The 16649-nt window shown below is 48.8% G+C and overlaps 1 protein-coding gene across 3 annotated transcripts in view; it reads right to left on the minus strand.

The window, feature by feature from the left end:
* LOC133135385 (glucosidase 2 subunit beta-like) overlaps window positions 1-16649 on the minus strand; it is a 133708-nt gene that overhangs the window by 75239 nt on the left and 41820 nt on the right. For all 3 annotated transcript variants that reach the window (XM_061252345.1, XM_061252347.1, XM_061252346.1), the window contains 2 exons: window positions 13555-13641; window positions 2697-2763 (listed from right to left, as the gene is read on the minus strand). In XM_061252345.1, coding sequence (XP_061108329.1) covers window positions 2697-2763; window positions 13555-13641 — 154 coding nt within the window. The remainder of the gene's footprint in view (window positions 1-2696; window positions 2764-13554; window positions 13642-16649) is intronic.

Genomic DNA, 16649 nt, shown 5'->3' on the forward strand with positions numbered 1-16649 from the left:
TCCCGTCCCAGATCACATGACCGTGAGATTAGAGACTCCCGTGTCTCCGCCGTCATTTCTTTCTTTGTTTCTCACGTTCATTTTGTTCTTTGTTTCTCCGCTCTGTGAGTCATCGAGTCCCTCGACGAACGCCGCGGTGCGTGCAGAGTCACACTCTTCCTGAATAAATTAAACCGCGTTCACGCCTGAAAAACCGTCGCTGATGCAAAAAAAGAAAACCCTTTTTTCCGTCACCTCACCCGCGGCCACGTGTTAACCCCGCTCGTGGGGGACCGGGCCAGGAGGGGGCGCTATTCCGGATCCGTGTTTTCGGAAAAGCGAGGATCCGTTCGGGTGTTTCCCCGACTGTGCCCACCGACCGTCGTTAATCTGATCTGATAACGATGCATGGTCTCGCTTGGCGAAAACGGGAACGAAAGTACTGCCTAAACTGAAGGAAAAGTGCATTTTGATTTCAGCTTGCCTTTCAGTGACCGGCACGTGAAACACAACAGGGAAATATACAGTCTCATCCACCAATGAAAAAAGAGCTTCACAGAGGAGCAGTGCTGATTGGCTGAGGCCCCGCCTGAAGCCTCCATTTTGAGTTAAAAGCCAAAACTACACTTCCACACAGAGAGGTTTTACAGCAGGAATGCACGGGGAGCTTCATGTTACAGGCTTCATGTTGCAGCAGCTAAGAAGAGGCTACCTGCACAATGACTGAAGCTAACGAAATGCAGAAAAAATAAAACAAACCCGAAAAAAAGTGCCCTGTCAGTTAGCCGGAGGAGATCCAGACTTCCGATCCGAGAGGACTTCAGCGGGAGGTATCACGTCTGTGTGTCACGGAAAACTGGCAGGAGGCATATCGGCAGACAGACGGCCGTTAAACTCAAATCGCACACTACGCTTAAATTCGCCATTTGTCACGACTCCTGTATATCAAGTGCGTGTTCGACAGGAAACCCACAGGCAGCTCACACACACAGACACACACAGACGCACACACTCACACACAGACACACACGCTCACACACACAGACCCACACGCTCACACACAGACACACACAGACCCACACGCTCACACACACAGACACACACAGACACACACAGACACACAGACACACACACACGCTCACACACACAGACACACACAGACACACACAGACACACACACACGCTCACACACACAGACACACACAGACACACACACACGCTCACACACAGACGCACACGCTCACACACACAGACGCACACAGACACACATGCTCACACACATTCGAGCCGTGTGGATCTATGAATGGTCTACTCAAGTGGCCATGTTTACGGCTGAGAACCGCCATTTGGAAAAGTCGATTTTGTGCATTCCAGTAACAGAAAATGGTAAAACTGTGAAAACAGACACATTATCAAAGCAAAGAGTCCTTGTGTAACAGTAAAGCACAGAGCTTACAGGTTATACTCCCATATGTCCTGCATTAAGTACCATTCCAATAGTATTTCTGACCACTGAAGTCTTCAAACAGTGCAGAGAATATCGGTACCTTTTCTCTGTCAGACCTGAGAGAGACGTGAAGCAAGGGATGATCTCAAAGGCAGACACTACTCTACCCTGTCACAACGATAGCTGTTAATTAAGGTCATTTTAATTACGGATCAACTCCACTTAATTAACATAATATCAGACATGACAGCAAAGCACTGTGGAAAACTTCTCTGGTGTTCGCCTGCAATTTAACAGTGTCACTCATGTCCCTCAATCGAGAGAAGCCACTGTGACCCATTAAAAAATGCCCAGAGGATCTCTGAACAAGAGGCGGCCATTTTGTCTGAGTTCACATACATAAGAGTGGACCATTGAGAGAGAGAAACCTCATTACCACACACAACACAACTTGCAGTGCCAATATAACAACCTGAAAATGGAGATTAAAACATAAAAAGAAATGTGATACAATAGAAATAACACTAAACAGGAATCTGAGGGCGTTTGAAGAAATTCACTTAACACTATGAGAAAAGAGAGACAAGGAAAAAAAATCAAAGGGGTTTCTTATTCTCCAAAATCGTACAGAAAGTTCTGACCACATCGACACTACATAATTCATACTTCTCCATTGATGTTAAAATCTGAGATCTAAGCGCACGAGAATAAACGATGTGTGAAGGAAAAGCCTTTTTTAGTGAAATTCAGTGAGCGAATTAATATCTACATTTATGGTGATATCTTTGGTATAGCAGGGCTTCGAGTTACGCAGTTGCCGTGGGTCCCTTGCGTATTGACCACAGAGCCAATTTAACCTTTGAGCTGTGAGATCAGACCAAATGTCAGGATGGGGAAGGTATGTGATCTAAGTGACTTTGACCGTGGAATGATGGTTACTGCCAGACTGGGTGTTTTGAATATCTCAGAAAGTCTCTAGATTTTGCCGAGGATGGTGCGAAAAACAAAAAACCTCCAGCACATCACAACAGTGGTATGCAGAAGAGTTTCTCTGAACACAGAATGTGTCAAAGCTCTAAGTGGATAGGCTACAGCAGCAGAAGACCATTACGTCAAAAAAATAACTGTAATAAATACCTAAAAAAGTGCTCACAGCGTGTATGTGTCTGTGAATGCCACGGAGACGTGTCATATCCAGTACCACTGGCTTCCCAGGCCGTCGGCGGTGTGAAGACAGAAAGAGGGTTTTTTTTTGGGCGTAATGACTTACCATCGCCAGCGGCCTTGATGTTCGGGGCCTGGTCCACCCCCCCGACTGCACTCAGATCCTCTTTCATCTGCAGTCACACAACAGAACACAAAGAAGGTCGTTCGCCCGCGTGTCGGATGTTTGAATGATTCCCGCATTAATACAAGGAGGCAGTATGGCGATACTATGGCAGGGTTGTGTTGGAGCTCTAGTCTAGCTGCGCAGTAAATAGGAGCACCAGAGTTCTCTTTGGGGACAGTTTAACATGAAAAAAAAATACATTAGTAGTTGAATGTTCTGTTTGATCATTTTTTGTGCGATGAGAAAAAAAACGAACAGAAAAAAACATATTACATGCATTACAGGGCACGTATTAAGACACTTTTATCCAGAGTGATTTGCATAGATTCTGTGTGAGGATGCATTTAAAGCTGGACAGCTACAGAAGCAGTTCTGGTTATGTACCCTTCTCAAGGGTACAACAGCGCTGGCCCACGTCGGTATCAAACCTGCAACCCCCAGGTTACAAACTCCAGTTCCTTACCCAGCATGCTTTGTCTCAGACTCGGTAAACCACAACCTTTGCTTTACACTGGCAGCCTGGAACCCAGTTAACATTTGTAAAAAAAGCAGAAAAACACACAGAAGAATCAGCCTCTTCTGATAATTTTATTTACAGTACACAATATTAAATTCGCCAACCTTGAGGCTCGACTGCGCGCTTTCCACTTAGAGTGCAATTTCCTGCCAAACGGAGCATGAGTCATTCCTTTAGAATAGACTAAACACCTGTTAACCACTTGCCGAGAGCCGGGGGTCTCATTGCGTAATGTAATGCTGTCAAGAAACGCGACTCAAACAAGCGCTGGCAGGAGACGGTGGTGAGAGGGGTCGCGACCCCTGGGAGATCATCCTTTGCGCGCCGTGGAGGAATTCGTGTCAGGCTGTCTGGGTATACGCGTGACGGACGGATAACATCGAACGCGCGCTGGTAGGCGGTGACAAACATGCACACTCCGGGGAGACGGCCGCGGCCCTCCAGCTGGGTTGTGTAACTGTGCGTCCGGCGCGCGTCTGCGCGCGACGTTAGCGCCCGGCGCTACGAGCCGCTCTGGCGCTTCATCGGCACAGAAACGCGGCTGAGGTACGCCCGCGCCCGCTCACACCGCCGCTCCACGCCGTCTTCCATCCCCCCGTCCCTCCCGCTCACACCGCCGCTCCACGCCGTCTTCCATCGCCCCGTCCCTCCCGCTAACTCCGCCACGCGTCCGGAACACTCACGAGAGAAAAAGGGATAAAAAAAAAAAACATCTGTAACTTTGTAAGCGGGCAGACGCGGCGTCGGCACACCAGCGTTTCCGTGACGGCGGGAGCTGAAGAGGGAAGCGTTTGATTGGCCGCTTCTGCTCTCGCGCTGAGACGCACAGCGACGCACGTGGGGATCGGTCCGCCCGGCGGAGACATCAATAGAGAGAGAGACAGAGAGAGACAGAGAGCAGGAATCGGGAAGCATTAATTAATTGACAGACGGGATATTTCCGCAGTCGGTAATGATCATCAAACAGACATTGCGCTTTGTTCCGTGTGCGCCCACAGCAGCCGGAGCGGGGGACTTCTAATGAGCGCGCTCGTCAAAATAAACGGCAAAGAGCCTCCCCAGGACTGATAGGCTCCCGCGTTTAAATCTGAGAGAGGGATGCAATTTAAACATTCGCTTTCTCTCTCTCTCTCTCTCTCTCTCTCTCTCTCTCTCACTGCGGTCGGCGCAATGCAAAGAGCTTATGTAACATTCCCAGGTCTTTCATTCCACAGAACTGGAGGCTCAGGAGGCAGTTATGAGGAACGCAGGTACGATATCACAGAAGGTCCTCACGGCAGATCAGTGCGAACGCTGGTCCTTCTGAAAAGTCGCTCTGGAGGGGGTGGAGGGGGACTTTTTGGAGGAATATTTTCTATATACAGCATTTGAACCCACCCAACCAGGGTGACCGTGGTTGGTTGGTGGTCATGCACGGTTCATCGTAGACTAGTGACCCCTACTGGTCAATCTGGTATCAACAGTGTTCATCCAGAGCTCATAATAACAAAAGATGTGTTATCTACCTGATGCTTTCATCCAAAGCGACTTACTGTTGATTAGACTAACAGGGGCCAATTCCCTGGAGCAATGTGGGGTTATTGTGAAGATCTTATTGTGGCTACACTGGGGCGTGAACCACCAACCTTCCGGGTCCCAGTCATGTAGCTTAGCCTCTAGGCAACAGCCTCGTCGTACACTAGCGACCCCTACTGGTCAGTCAGGAGCCAACGGTCTGCCTGCACAAGCAACAACGTCTTCCTCCAACTCCTCCCGTGTGTGGAGGACTACAGCGTGAGGAAGCAAAGCGTTCACACCCTGCGTTTCAGAGAAGATGGCGGCCCGTCACACTGACAGCAACGCGCCGAAACACGCGCAGACTGGGAGAAAATAGGGCTGGGGAAACACGCTTTAGAGTTTTATTCTTCATTCTTTTATTAGTCATTCACACGACGTGTTGGCTGACATTCTACTGCAAGCATTTCAGGAATAAAATAAGTTTATTCCCTGGAACCGGAGGACAATACCAATACCCAGTGGCTTAGCAGAATGAGCCACACAGCAGGCAGTGTTTTTGTAATATAAATGGACTGTATATCAGAATTTTGATGGTGCTTCCATTTGGCCGGGGCGCTGAGACGCTGGGGATTTTCCGCTGATTGAGACGCATGCGTGTGTGTTTAGTGAGGGCTGCACAACGACAGGAGACTGATGGTGATACAGAGAGAGAGAGAGAGAGAGAGAGGGGAGAGAGAGAGGGAGAGGGAGAGAGAGAGGGAGAGGGAGAAGGAGAGAGAGGGAGAGAGGGGAGGAGAGGGATACGTAGAGAGAGGGAGAGGGGGGGAGAGAGAGGGGAGGAGAGGGAGACATAGAGACAGAGAGAGGGAGAGAGAGGGAGAGGGGGAGGGAGAAGGAGAGAGAAGGAGAGAGAGAGGGGAGGAGAGGGAGAGGGAGAGAGAGAGGGAGAGGGGGGGAGAGAGAGGGAGAGAGAAAGAGAGGGAGAGGGAGAAGGAGAGAGAGGGAGAGAGAGAGGGGAGGAGAGGGAGACGTAGAGAGAGAGAGGGAGAGAGAGAGGGAGAGGGAGAGAGAAATCCCACAGTTCCCCATCCTTGGGCAGTGAGCCTCTCTGTTCAAACTGAGGATGTAGCGGGGCCTAGGAGATGCTTCAGACGCTGAGCAGAATCCTCTCTCCGTCACTCTGTCTCTCTCTCTCTCTTTCTCTCCCTGTCTCCACATCTCCTTCCCCTCCCCTTTCTCTCTCCCTCTCTCCTTCTCCCTCTCCCTCTCCCTCTCACCCAGAGGATCTGTTCATTACTCCTAATGACACCGACTGTATGCACCAAACCCCTCACTTTGTCTCCGTTCAACACGCTAAACCTTCACAAGCTCTCCCTCACAAAGACCGCCAGCGAAAAACAGAACAGAACAAAAACCAGCTGGAGAGAGAGGGAAATGAGGCACTGGATGCTGTAAATCTAACAGAAAACAAATACAGTCCAACGATCTAAAGAAACCTTTCAGCTGCCATTAGTCCCATTTAAAGCACTTCGCAGACACATACAGTGCAGTCTGTAGGAATTTGGAGAATGGTAATATTTCTGTTCTCTGCAGTCCAGCAGAATGAAGATTTTAAATGAAGCGGCTAATTAGGAGGTTAAAGTGCAGATTGTCAGCCTTAATGTGAGGGTGTTTACATCCATATTGGGTTGGGTCCATAAAGACAATTGGCATTTGTCGACAATTTATATCCTTAGAAGTGCTAACAATGTGCAGTTATAACTTAACCAAATTAAAATCAAATGACTCAAGAACTTACAACACAAGGCCTGCAGTCTAGACTACAGTATGCCACTTTCACTGCTAGCCAGTGTTTCGCTGCAACGTAGGAGGGATATTTCAATGCTTTCATTATTTCATCTCAATGTGTGCAAGGGGACTCTCTAATACCTAAACCGATGTGCCTGAGAGGCAGTTAAACACATATTAAACACCACATTAACCTGCTTTAGTTTGCCAGCAACTAACACTTATATTAGGTCAACAATTCAAATCGAGCCCACTGAGGTTTTGTTTTCAATTTTAGTTACAGTTGATAACCGAAACCTCACACTACGCATCTAATTACAGTACTTTCCATCGGACTTGCATAATACACCTTGTGGACAGCAGATGACATTTTAATAAGACTGCTACAGTAAGAGCCACAACAATTATTCCACAGTCGACACACTGTGCAGTTTGACCTGCAAAAAAAACAAGATGGCCGCCGGAGCCAAGATGGCCGCCTGTTACCAGGAGCAGGCCAGGGAGCGAGTGCTTACCCACAGCGAAAGCCACTCTGTCACACACCGCTCAGGTCCCGCTAGCACTCGAGGAAATGACAGAACGTCTCTTCGCTTCCCGCCGTAGGGTAGCCCTGCTCGCGGTATTGTCAAACACCGAGAATGTAATCACCTCAAAATATCAGCCTTCCTCGTGAGCGAAGCCATTACGTCTCAGCACGCTTATGTGTTTTTTTTTTTTTTTTTTTTAAACAGACAGGGAGGGATGGATCTCACAGAAATAACATATGTTTCCCACCCCGAAAATAGCAGTGTTATCGGAGTGTTACCTGGATAGACAGAGCGGAGGTGCTGCTACCGGTTTCCTCGGTTTGTTAGCGAGAACACAGCTATTTTTTTTTTTTGTGTCAGCACCTGATATTTTAAGTAATTCAGTGTGATGAAAAACAATAGAATGCCACCTTGGCTTTGCGGAAATGTGCGGAGAGAAGGCACGGCTTTGGCGCCACCTGCTGACAGCTGGTGGTATGGTGTAAACCTGAAGCCGGGGGAGAAGGGGGAGCGGACAGATGGGGGGTTGCCGATGTTTGCTGACTTTGCTGTAGGCTCTTCAGAGGAAGAACACGTCCTGCACGGCAACCGAGGAAACCCTACAAATCACCAGGTCGCGAGACACAAGTTTTGTGATGCCCTCCAGGTGAAAAATCTACCATAAAAATGATCACCGTTTGATAATTAAATTATACGATTTCTTCCTTTTCCCCCTAGCTTTCCTCTCTCTCTCTCTCTCTACCTATATATCCATTCATAGACAGATATCACATCATATTCATCACTTCAGCACTTAGTAGATGTTTATATGTCCTCGAGACAAGCACTAATGCACTGAATCAATATCTATTAAGTGCTGAAAACTATAAATTGTGTGGCTTAAAGGCCCATCGCATTTTTTCTCGTCGTATAGGTACAGTGTCTAAAGGAGCGCTTTCTGCCCAATCAAATTCTGATTCCATCTGATTTGCTGATTCAAACGCTTTGCTGAATCATTAAAAAAAGGAAAAGAGAAAGAGAAAGGAAACAGAACGTGCATAAAGACAATAACAGGACAGACGGAGGTGACTGTCACGCTCGCAGTGTGTGCACGGTTAAAACTGAAGCCGCCAGCAGACGCAGGCTGCCACGTCAACATCAGACACGCTGTCACCAGAACGCCACGCGACGGCAAGAAGCAGCGGATTTAGTCCTGCACTCGACAGACAGACAGACAGACAGGCAGGCACACAAACAGACAGGCAGGCAGGCAGACAGACAGACAGACACACATGCAGGCACACAGACAGACACACATGCAGGCACACAGACAGACAGACAGACACACAGACACACAGACAGACACACATGCAGGCACACAGACAGACAGACAGGCAGGCAGACAGACAGACAGACAGACAGGCAGGCAGGCAGGCAGGCAGACAGACACACAGACAGACAGACAGGTAGGCAGACAGGCAGGCAGACAGGCAGACACACAGACACACAGACAGACACACATGCAGGCACACAAACAGACAGACAGACAGGCAGGCAGACAGACAGGCAGACAGGCAGACAGACAGACACACAGACAGACACACATGCAGGCACACAGACAGACAGACAGGTAGGCAGACAGACAGACAGACAGGCAGACAGGCAGACAGACAGGCACACAAACAGACAGATGGGCAAACAGACAGACAGACAAGGCTGAATCACTAGTCAGGGAAACAAGCCATCAAGACGACAAGCCTGGTGAAAGAAATAATAAAAATAAAAATAAAAAGTGTTGGTGAATTCGTTGGGCGTAAACAACTTCGAAAAGTAGAGTCACAAAGCGGAATATCTTATTCCCCCATGAAATTGAATGTCAGAAAGGAAATCAAGTGTGTCTGCCAGTACGTTCAAAAACATCATTCAAGCTCGCCTGTGAAGGTGTGTGTACACACACTGATGTGCAGATCCAACAGCCTGCATGGAAACACACTTACCCCCCTCACCCCCGTCTTAAACGTTTGACATTATAATATCTGCGTTCAGGGTTTCCTGATGCCGTTTAAAAATAATGTACAGGGAACGTATGGAGGAAAAGCGTCCCGATTTCAGAAGAAGGAGCATGAAGACAGAATGGGGTTATACAAAGATATCTGCGCAAAAAAAATGAACAACAATTGGAAAATATTATTATAGACAGTACGTGGCTTTTGTATTTCTGAGCGCAGGAGAAAAGAAATGCATCATGGGATACAGTACTGGAATCTCAGTAATCTGAACAGGAAGTTTCAGAGAAAAATACATTTTCTGCCCGAGTGGTTCCTCGGTTTCATAACACAGAATGGAGCAAAACAGAAAATGGACAAAAATACAAAATAATAAGCGTAAAAACTCTTGTTTAAAGCTTGGTGCTGGAGTGGCCCTGGTTTGGCGCAGGCGGGGAAACATAAAAGCAGTGCTGCAGTGGGACACACAACCCCACGGGACTGAGGGCGTCTTCCACCGTGTGAAGAAAAGGGTCCATATTCTACACCTTTACTCCTTTTATTATAGGTCCTGATATCCATAAGACGTGTGTATGTTTATAAGCACCAAAAACAGTCGCTATCCCGTTTTACATGTCACTGTGTCTTTAAGGTTCATTGATATCTATGAACGTCTGTTCTGATTGGCTGGCTAGCTCTGAGTGTCGAGCGCTTGGATTTGTTCCGGCTACAAGGTGAGCCGTGCGGAAGGGGGACATATGCAAATGAGCGTACAGTTGTGACATCATAAAGTTACGGAAGTCCAAATGACTCATTTAAAAGCACATTTTCTTCACATGGATTGTGTGGATTTCTTTGGGGACTGTGCGTTCTCACACTTTCATAGTGGTTTAATAGCACCTACAACTCTATATAATCCACATAGCAAGAGAAATGTCATTTTCCACAGTATGGGACCTTTAAAACCCTGATTTAGTGTAGAGGGGGGGTTTGCTCACTGAACAGCCTTCCCTCCTCCACCACAGTGAGGGGGGGGGGTGGGCAGGATGTGTCTATTTCCAGATTACTCATTCTCATGATCGTTAATTTGAATTCACTCTGCGTAAGAGGAGCGTGTTTCAGCAAGTCGCACGACCGCTGCAGACCAGACAAGTCACAAGCAGAATTAATCACGGAGGCATTCCCTAATTCTGAGCGCAATTCATTATTCGCCAATTATCATCAGCTCCTCTGACAGCTGACAAACAGGACGGAACCCACACCCGAAACACCAGGACCTCGCTACTGTCTCTCAGAACCCCGACAGACCCATCAGGGAGGACAAACAAACACATCCCTCAGACTCCGCTTTTGTTTTTGTTTGTTGGGCCATGTCACACTGAGGATTTCTCATTCCTCCACTGTGCTGGCCCCTTTTCTGTAACACGTCTGAAACACGGACGGAGGTCTGCGGCATATGTCCCGCGTGCCGTTCGACGTCCCGGGACAGCTGGAGGAAGCCCCCGCCCCCGCCCCCGCCCCCCCCTGCCTCGTCAGCTGACAGTCTGCAGAGAAACACCTTGAGCAGCAGCTGAGATGGTGAGTCAAAGGCAGCTCCTCACTGCGACTCAAACACATACGATCTCTCAGGGAAACATTCAAACAGACCGCGGTGTGATTCAATTTAAAAACACCAACGCGCTCACCGTTTAAAATGACCGACACACCACCGTATACCTTTCCACATTCAATGCCAATAAACATCAACATGTACGATCAAGCCAGTTTGTACTGTACTACAACAGTACTACAATCAAAATGGTGGCATGGGTCAGAAAGGTATAAATCCTACCATGTAAAAAAAACCCTTTAAATCTGAAATGCGCACATGCAGAGACACACACTGACGTGCCTTTAAAGCGCAGCCCAGGCCCAGATAACAACGCCGGCCGGTGCCTGTCCTTGGTGTCGCCGGCGTGCCCACGCACACGGCCACGGCGGACGCCTCCCGCTCGCTCTCGTTGCCGTGGTTTCGTGGGAAGGTGGGCGTGGTTCAGGCGACGCCGGAGCCCTTGAGCCAGGTGCGGAGGCCGGTGTGGGCGGGCAGACACGCGTCCTTCCCAGCATGCTCAGCGGCGCGCGCGCGGGTCTCCGAGCCGGCGGAGTGAAACCGAGGTAATGTAGCGCTTGAATTATTTACCGCGGCAGACTGGAGCAGGGGCCGCAAATGATAAATAAAATAAAGTAAGAAAAACTTAAACAGGCCGGGGGGGGGGGGGGGGGGGGGGTTAGCTAAATGTACTGACACGGGGGTTTTTCAGCCCCACCATTTTAGAGTGCCCCGGCATGGGCATTCCATTTACACAAATGTAGAAAGCTCCGTTTTCCAGGATCCTAATGGAACACCAGGGAACCCACTGAAAACCTCGCTGCCGGAACTGTCCCGGGTTAACCTCCCTCTTCCCTCTCCATGTCCCTGGATCCTCTCTGGGCCAGAGTTTCAGCAAAGAGCTCGGAGTCCTATGAAGCAGCATCCTAACCGAACAAAAAAAAAAGCTACAAAGCAGCGCTCGTGTTTCTAGACTTCTGCTTGAATTAATGCAACAAAGTGCACCTGATTCCAAACCTACTGCGAAAAGAACTGCAGACAAAGTCTCCAGCTTCTGCGGTTAAATATGGAGCGCCGCCTGTTTAACCTCCGCGGACGGCGTCCGTGAGGTGGAATAAGGAGTTTGAAGAAGGGCAGCCATTTTGTGTGGCGCAGCGGTCAGCCAAACTCAGGACGGTTCACTGTTCAAATGCAGGCTCCCCGGAGACCGGAAGTACGTACGAGAGAGAGAGAGAGCGTTTAGGGTCCACAAAGGAGAGCGTTCGGTTCCCTTACAGCGTCGACGTCGTGAGCGTTTATCAGACACCCCTCTGCGATCGCACGGCGAGCCTCTCCCGCTCCGCCTCCCTGTTCTGTCATTATCAGAGTCATTACGGCAGCCGGCCCCCGGGCCTCATCACGGGGGCCCCAAATAAATAAATAAACAACGGGAAAATAAATTGAATTATAAAAAAAAAATAATAATAATCATCGTTTTTAATGGGGTCGTGTGCGTCCGTGAGTCATTACTGGTGTTTACCGCAGGAGTGAAAAGCGCGAGAGGAACGTGTTGCATAAGCCGCGACGCTGTGGCGGGCGGGCGGGCGGAGGGGTGGGGGAATTATCGGCGAGCGGTCGGGAACAGGAAACACAATTAGAGGCCGGCCCACACACTTCCTTTGAGTCGCAGTGAAAAGGTCGCCTCTGTCGTTATTATTCTAATCTCCTTTCTTATCCGGCCCGATTCAGGCGCTCTGCGCTTCTGCGCTGGGTAGAGCGGGCACCAGGGCGGGCTCGAGCTGCGCCATAAACAGCACCTTATTAAACATTAACGGGGGCTGAATACACCCCACCCGGCCTGTGAATCACCACACATGACTGACACGTATATACCAGACACCGAGAGGTCTAATTAAAACCAGGAAGAGATATTAGAGATTCTAGCCTTTAGTGTGACAGATGAGGAAGGTGTTCCTGGAGACAGGCGGACTCGGCAGAGCGGGTAAATTTAGACGCGTAATGCAGCTGAACTTCGATCGCATTCTTCAATTACCGCCTGCCGTTATAAATAAACCGCACTCGGCTAATGGTGAAAACTTTAATCAACAAATGTAAAGAAGGCTGACATTACAATGCAAGTCTGCACTGTACATGACACAAAATTATCAACATAAATTATCAACCGTTTTGGAGGTGCTAAACCATCAGGTGCAGATTACAAAACAGATTTTAAGATGGGGGAAGGGGCTCAATGCATCAGCACAAAACATTTGAATAATATAATACATACTAATATAATAAAGAAACAAGGTTGATTTCTGTAATGACTGCCACACATACGTAGCTCAGTGACGACGGTTGGCGGTTAGCGGTTGGCGTTTGGTGGTTAGCGGTTAGCGGTTAGCGGTTGGCGGTTAGCGGTCTCTCGCGCGCAGCGGTTAGCGACTCAACGTCCCGCTGAGCTTTATCTAGCGGAGAGCAACTGAGCGGATAGTACCGCCACCTCTGTGTTGCCGTGGCGATACCGCGGAGCCCCCCAGGCCAGCGGACGCACTCTGTTCAGCGCCCTCTTCATTATCCCGCCGTTCGGGAAGAGGCCAGCTGCGTTCGGTATCCCACGCACTGAGAGAGCCAGCAGCCTGGGCAAGCACACAACTAACCAACCGCAACCAAATTCTGTATTCATTACCAACACACGGACACTGCGCACATCCTCTTTGTACGCAACAGTCCGCTGAGTCTTGCGACATGTTTCGGATTCAGGTGTTTCGGGGTATAGGTGGGGTTAGGTTTCCAGGTAACCCCTTCGGAGGAGGAGCAGATTTGGAGAGGGGCAGAGGAGGGGAAGCCGTCCTGGAAGCTAAGCTCCCCAGGCGGTGGGTGTTCGGGGGGCTGCGGGGAGCTGTCGGACGAGGCGGGTCAGAAGTGATGAGCTCACCTTCACCCCACTGTCACTCTTCAGGCTCCTCCACAGCGTCTCCCGGAAGAGGGAGAGGTCGGCCTGGCGGTGGCCCCCCAGCAGGTCCTGGGGAGAGGGGAGAGAGAGAGGCTAATGAGGGGCTTCGCCCACGTTGGCGGCGTCCCGGCTAGCATGTCTGCAAATGGAGAGACGCTGCTCAGAATGGCTAACCGCTAATATGCTAACACCGCTAACACTGCTAATGTGAATCCACCCAGCAAGCTAACAGTGCATTACCGCTTACTAGCCCACAGTGCTAATGCAAAGCTATCTCAGATCCAACAGTCGAAGGACACAGCGCTAACGCAAACACAATCTCATAGCCAACAATGAAAATGCATTAGCAGCTAGCCCATGGCTCCTAACGCAAAATATCTCACAGCCAACAGTCAAAGGTCATTACCGGCTAGCACACAACGCTAACACAAAACTCTCTCAAAGCCAACAGACAAAGTGCTGTACTAGCTAGCCCACAGCGCTAACGCGGCACTCTCACAGCTAATGATATCTAAAAACACCCTATTGACTTGCCCTGTTAGCGCAAACCCAGTCCACAGCTAACAATCACATCCACTGCTGAATGTCATCCATCTTAGGACCCACCCCCTAAAAATACCACGGTAAGCAGTACAGCTAATTTACGCTGCGGACAGCTCATTACATTATATAACACTACAGCTGAACTGCACAGAGTGTTGACCGTAACAAGCTTCAATTATACATAAAATACGAGCCGGTACTGTATATGGGGCACATAAGGCTTTTTTTCACCCGCTTTTGTTTTAGTCTAAAATGCAGAGGCAGAATTATTGTAGCCCAGTTAAGCTCCATTGGGGACTGGACCTGAGAGAACTGAAAGGTCCCATATTAGACACCTTTGCAGTGTTTTATTTTAGGTCCCGATATCCATAATAAGATGTGTTTGTGTCATTTCAAGTACCAAAAACGATCTTCATCCAGTTTTTACATGTTCACTCTCCAGTGCCTCTCATGAGCAGTACCAAGCACACGGGCTGTTTTAGTGACTGTGTCGTTAGGACTCCTTCATATCTGTTGTGATTGGATTGAGTGTCGAGGGCTTGGATTTGTTCTGGCTACATGGTGGGCAGCGCTGAGGGCGGACATATGCAAATGATCATTGTGATGTCACAACTTCACGGAAGTCGAAACGGCTTGTTTAAACGCACATTTCCTTCATACGGATTGCATGGATTTACTTTGAGACTGTGCGATTTGATACTTTCACAGAGTTTTTATAGCACCTTCAACCCCTTTATAATCCACACAAGAGGGGAGATGTCTTTGACATGACAACACTGGCGTATGCTGCTCCACAGAAGGATGAGGATGAGGATGACATGAGGATGCACATTAGACATAGAGAGAGAGAGAGAGAGAGAGAGAGGGAGAGGGAGAGGGAGAGGAAGGGAGAGAGGGGGTGAGAGGGAGAGGAAGAGAGAAAGAAGGAGAGAGAGGGAGAGAGATGGAAAGAGCGGGAGAGGGAGAGAAAGGGGGGGAGGGAGAGAGAGGGGGAGGGAGAGAGAGAAAGGGAGGAAGAGGGAGAGGGAGAGGGAGAGGAGTGTAAACAGGTTTGTGTATATTTATATGAAGCTGGCCTCGGGGTGGAGCCTGGAGAGCCGCAGGGCAGGTAACCTCCAGCGCACAGGTGAGCTGACCTTTCTGCTCCGAGCGCAATTAAACACCGGGAACGCACGGCAGAGAGAGAGCTGGCCAAGACCGGCCGACTGCGTGCACACACACACACACACACACACACACACACACACACACACACACACACACACTCACACACTCACACACAGACAGACACACACACACACACACACACTCACACACACACACACACACACACACACACACACACACACACAGACACACACACACACAGACAGACAGACAGACACACACACACACTCACACACACACACACACACACACAGACCAGGCGCTTTGAACACAGCAATTTACACTTAAAAGCAGGACTCGCTAAAACACTTTTTTCTTCTTTTTTTAAACTGCAAAATACCGTGAAGAAGTGTAAAAAGATAATAAATCACAGCTAAATCAAGCTTATTTGATTAACAACATATGTTTCGTGCACCTTTTTAACCCCAAAAATAAGCCACTGTAAACAGCTGACTTACTGCATATTTAAAAAGCCGCTCTGTTTAAAAATGAGGTGGTGATCAGGCACTCTGGAGGACGTGACTGTGTGTGTACCTGCTAATGAACTCTCCAGAGCGGGAAGTCACAGGTGTGAGAGCCTCATGCCACCTCTGTGCCTCATTCCCCCGGATACAGAGCAGAGAGCCGTTCACACACGCTCTCTCAAACAGCCATTCCTCGCATGCACAAATACCGACCGCTAATGTTTAAAAAAAAATGTCTGCAATATCTATCGAGCTTGTTGTGGAGCAAGGTGCACAGCAAAACTTTAAAAAGAACTTAAAATGGAAGAGTGCTCCGGTGCCGCCATCAACCTCCCCAGGGTGGCCCTCACTGTCAAGTGTGCAAACAAAGTTCAGTTTCCAAATACTGCAGAACTTTGTTTGTGGAGTCAATAAGTAACCCGCCTGTTGGTTGCTTGGGATTGGTGTGTGTGTACCATCTGGTGTTCAGTAATGCCGAGTTCGACATTCCCCTGCATGAGGAGGGTTTATGAAGTATTCCCACACTTTTGCGAGCAGCGGAAACGTGTTGCCGGGTTTGTTTTTGTGGGTATCCTCCGGAAGCCCACCGATGAGAAGCGGTCCGGGTCCCTCAGCATGCCGCTGCAGTTCACGTCATGCTAATTCATGCTAATCCATTAGCACAGAACCGCTGAAGTCAACAACAGACAGGAGCGGTGTTAAATTGGTCCCTCTGCCTTCAGTGAAAATGTGAAAGTTTACATTTCAGAAACGAAGAGAATAATTAAGTTTTAAAGACCAAGCAAAATTACATTAACACTGTATTAGAACATTTACTTCAACGTTGGTTCCGTGCTACATGCTGAAATGCAACTTGCTGCTCTGTTTCGATATAGTTTTGATTTTGCATTTATTAAGCATGAC

The sequence above is a fragment of the Conger conger genome, chromosome 8 (genome assembly GCF_963514075.1).
Source record: "Conger conger chromosome 8, fConCon1.1, whole genome shotgun sequence".
Classification (NCBI taxonomy): domain Eukaryota; kingdom Metazoa; phylum Chordata; class Actinopteri; order Anguilliformes; family Congridae; genus Conger; species Conger conger.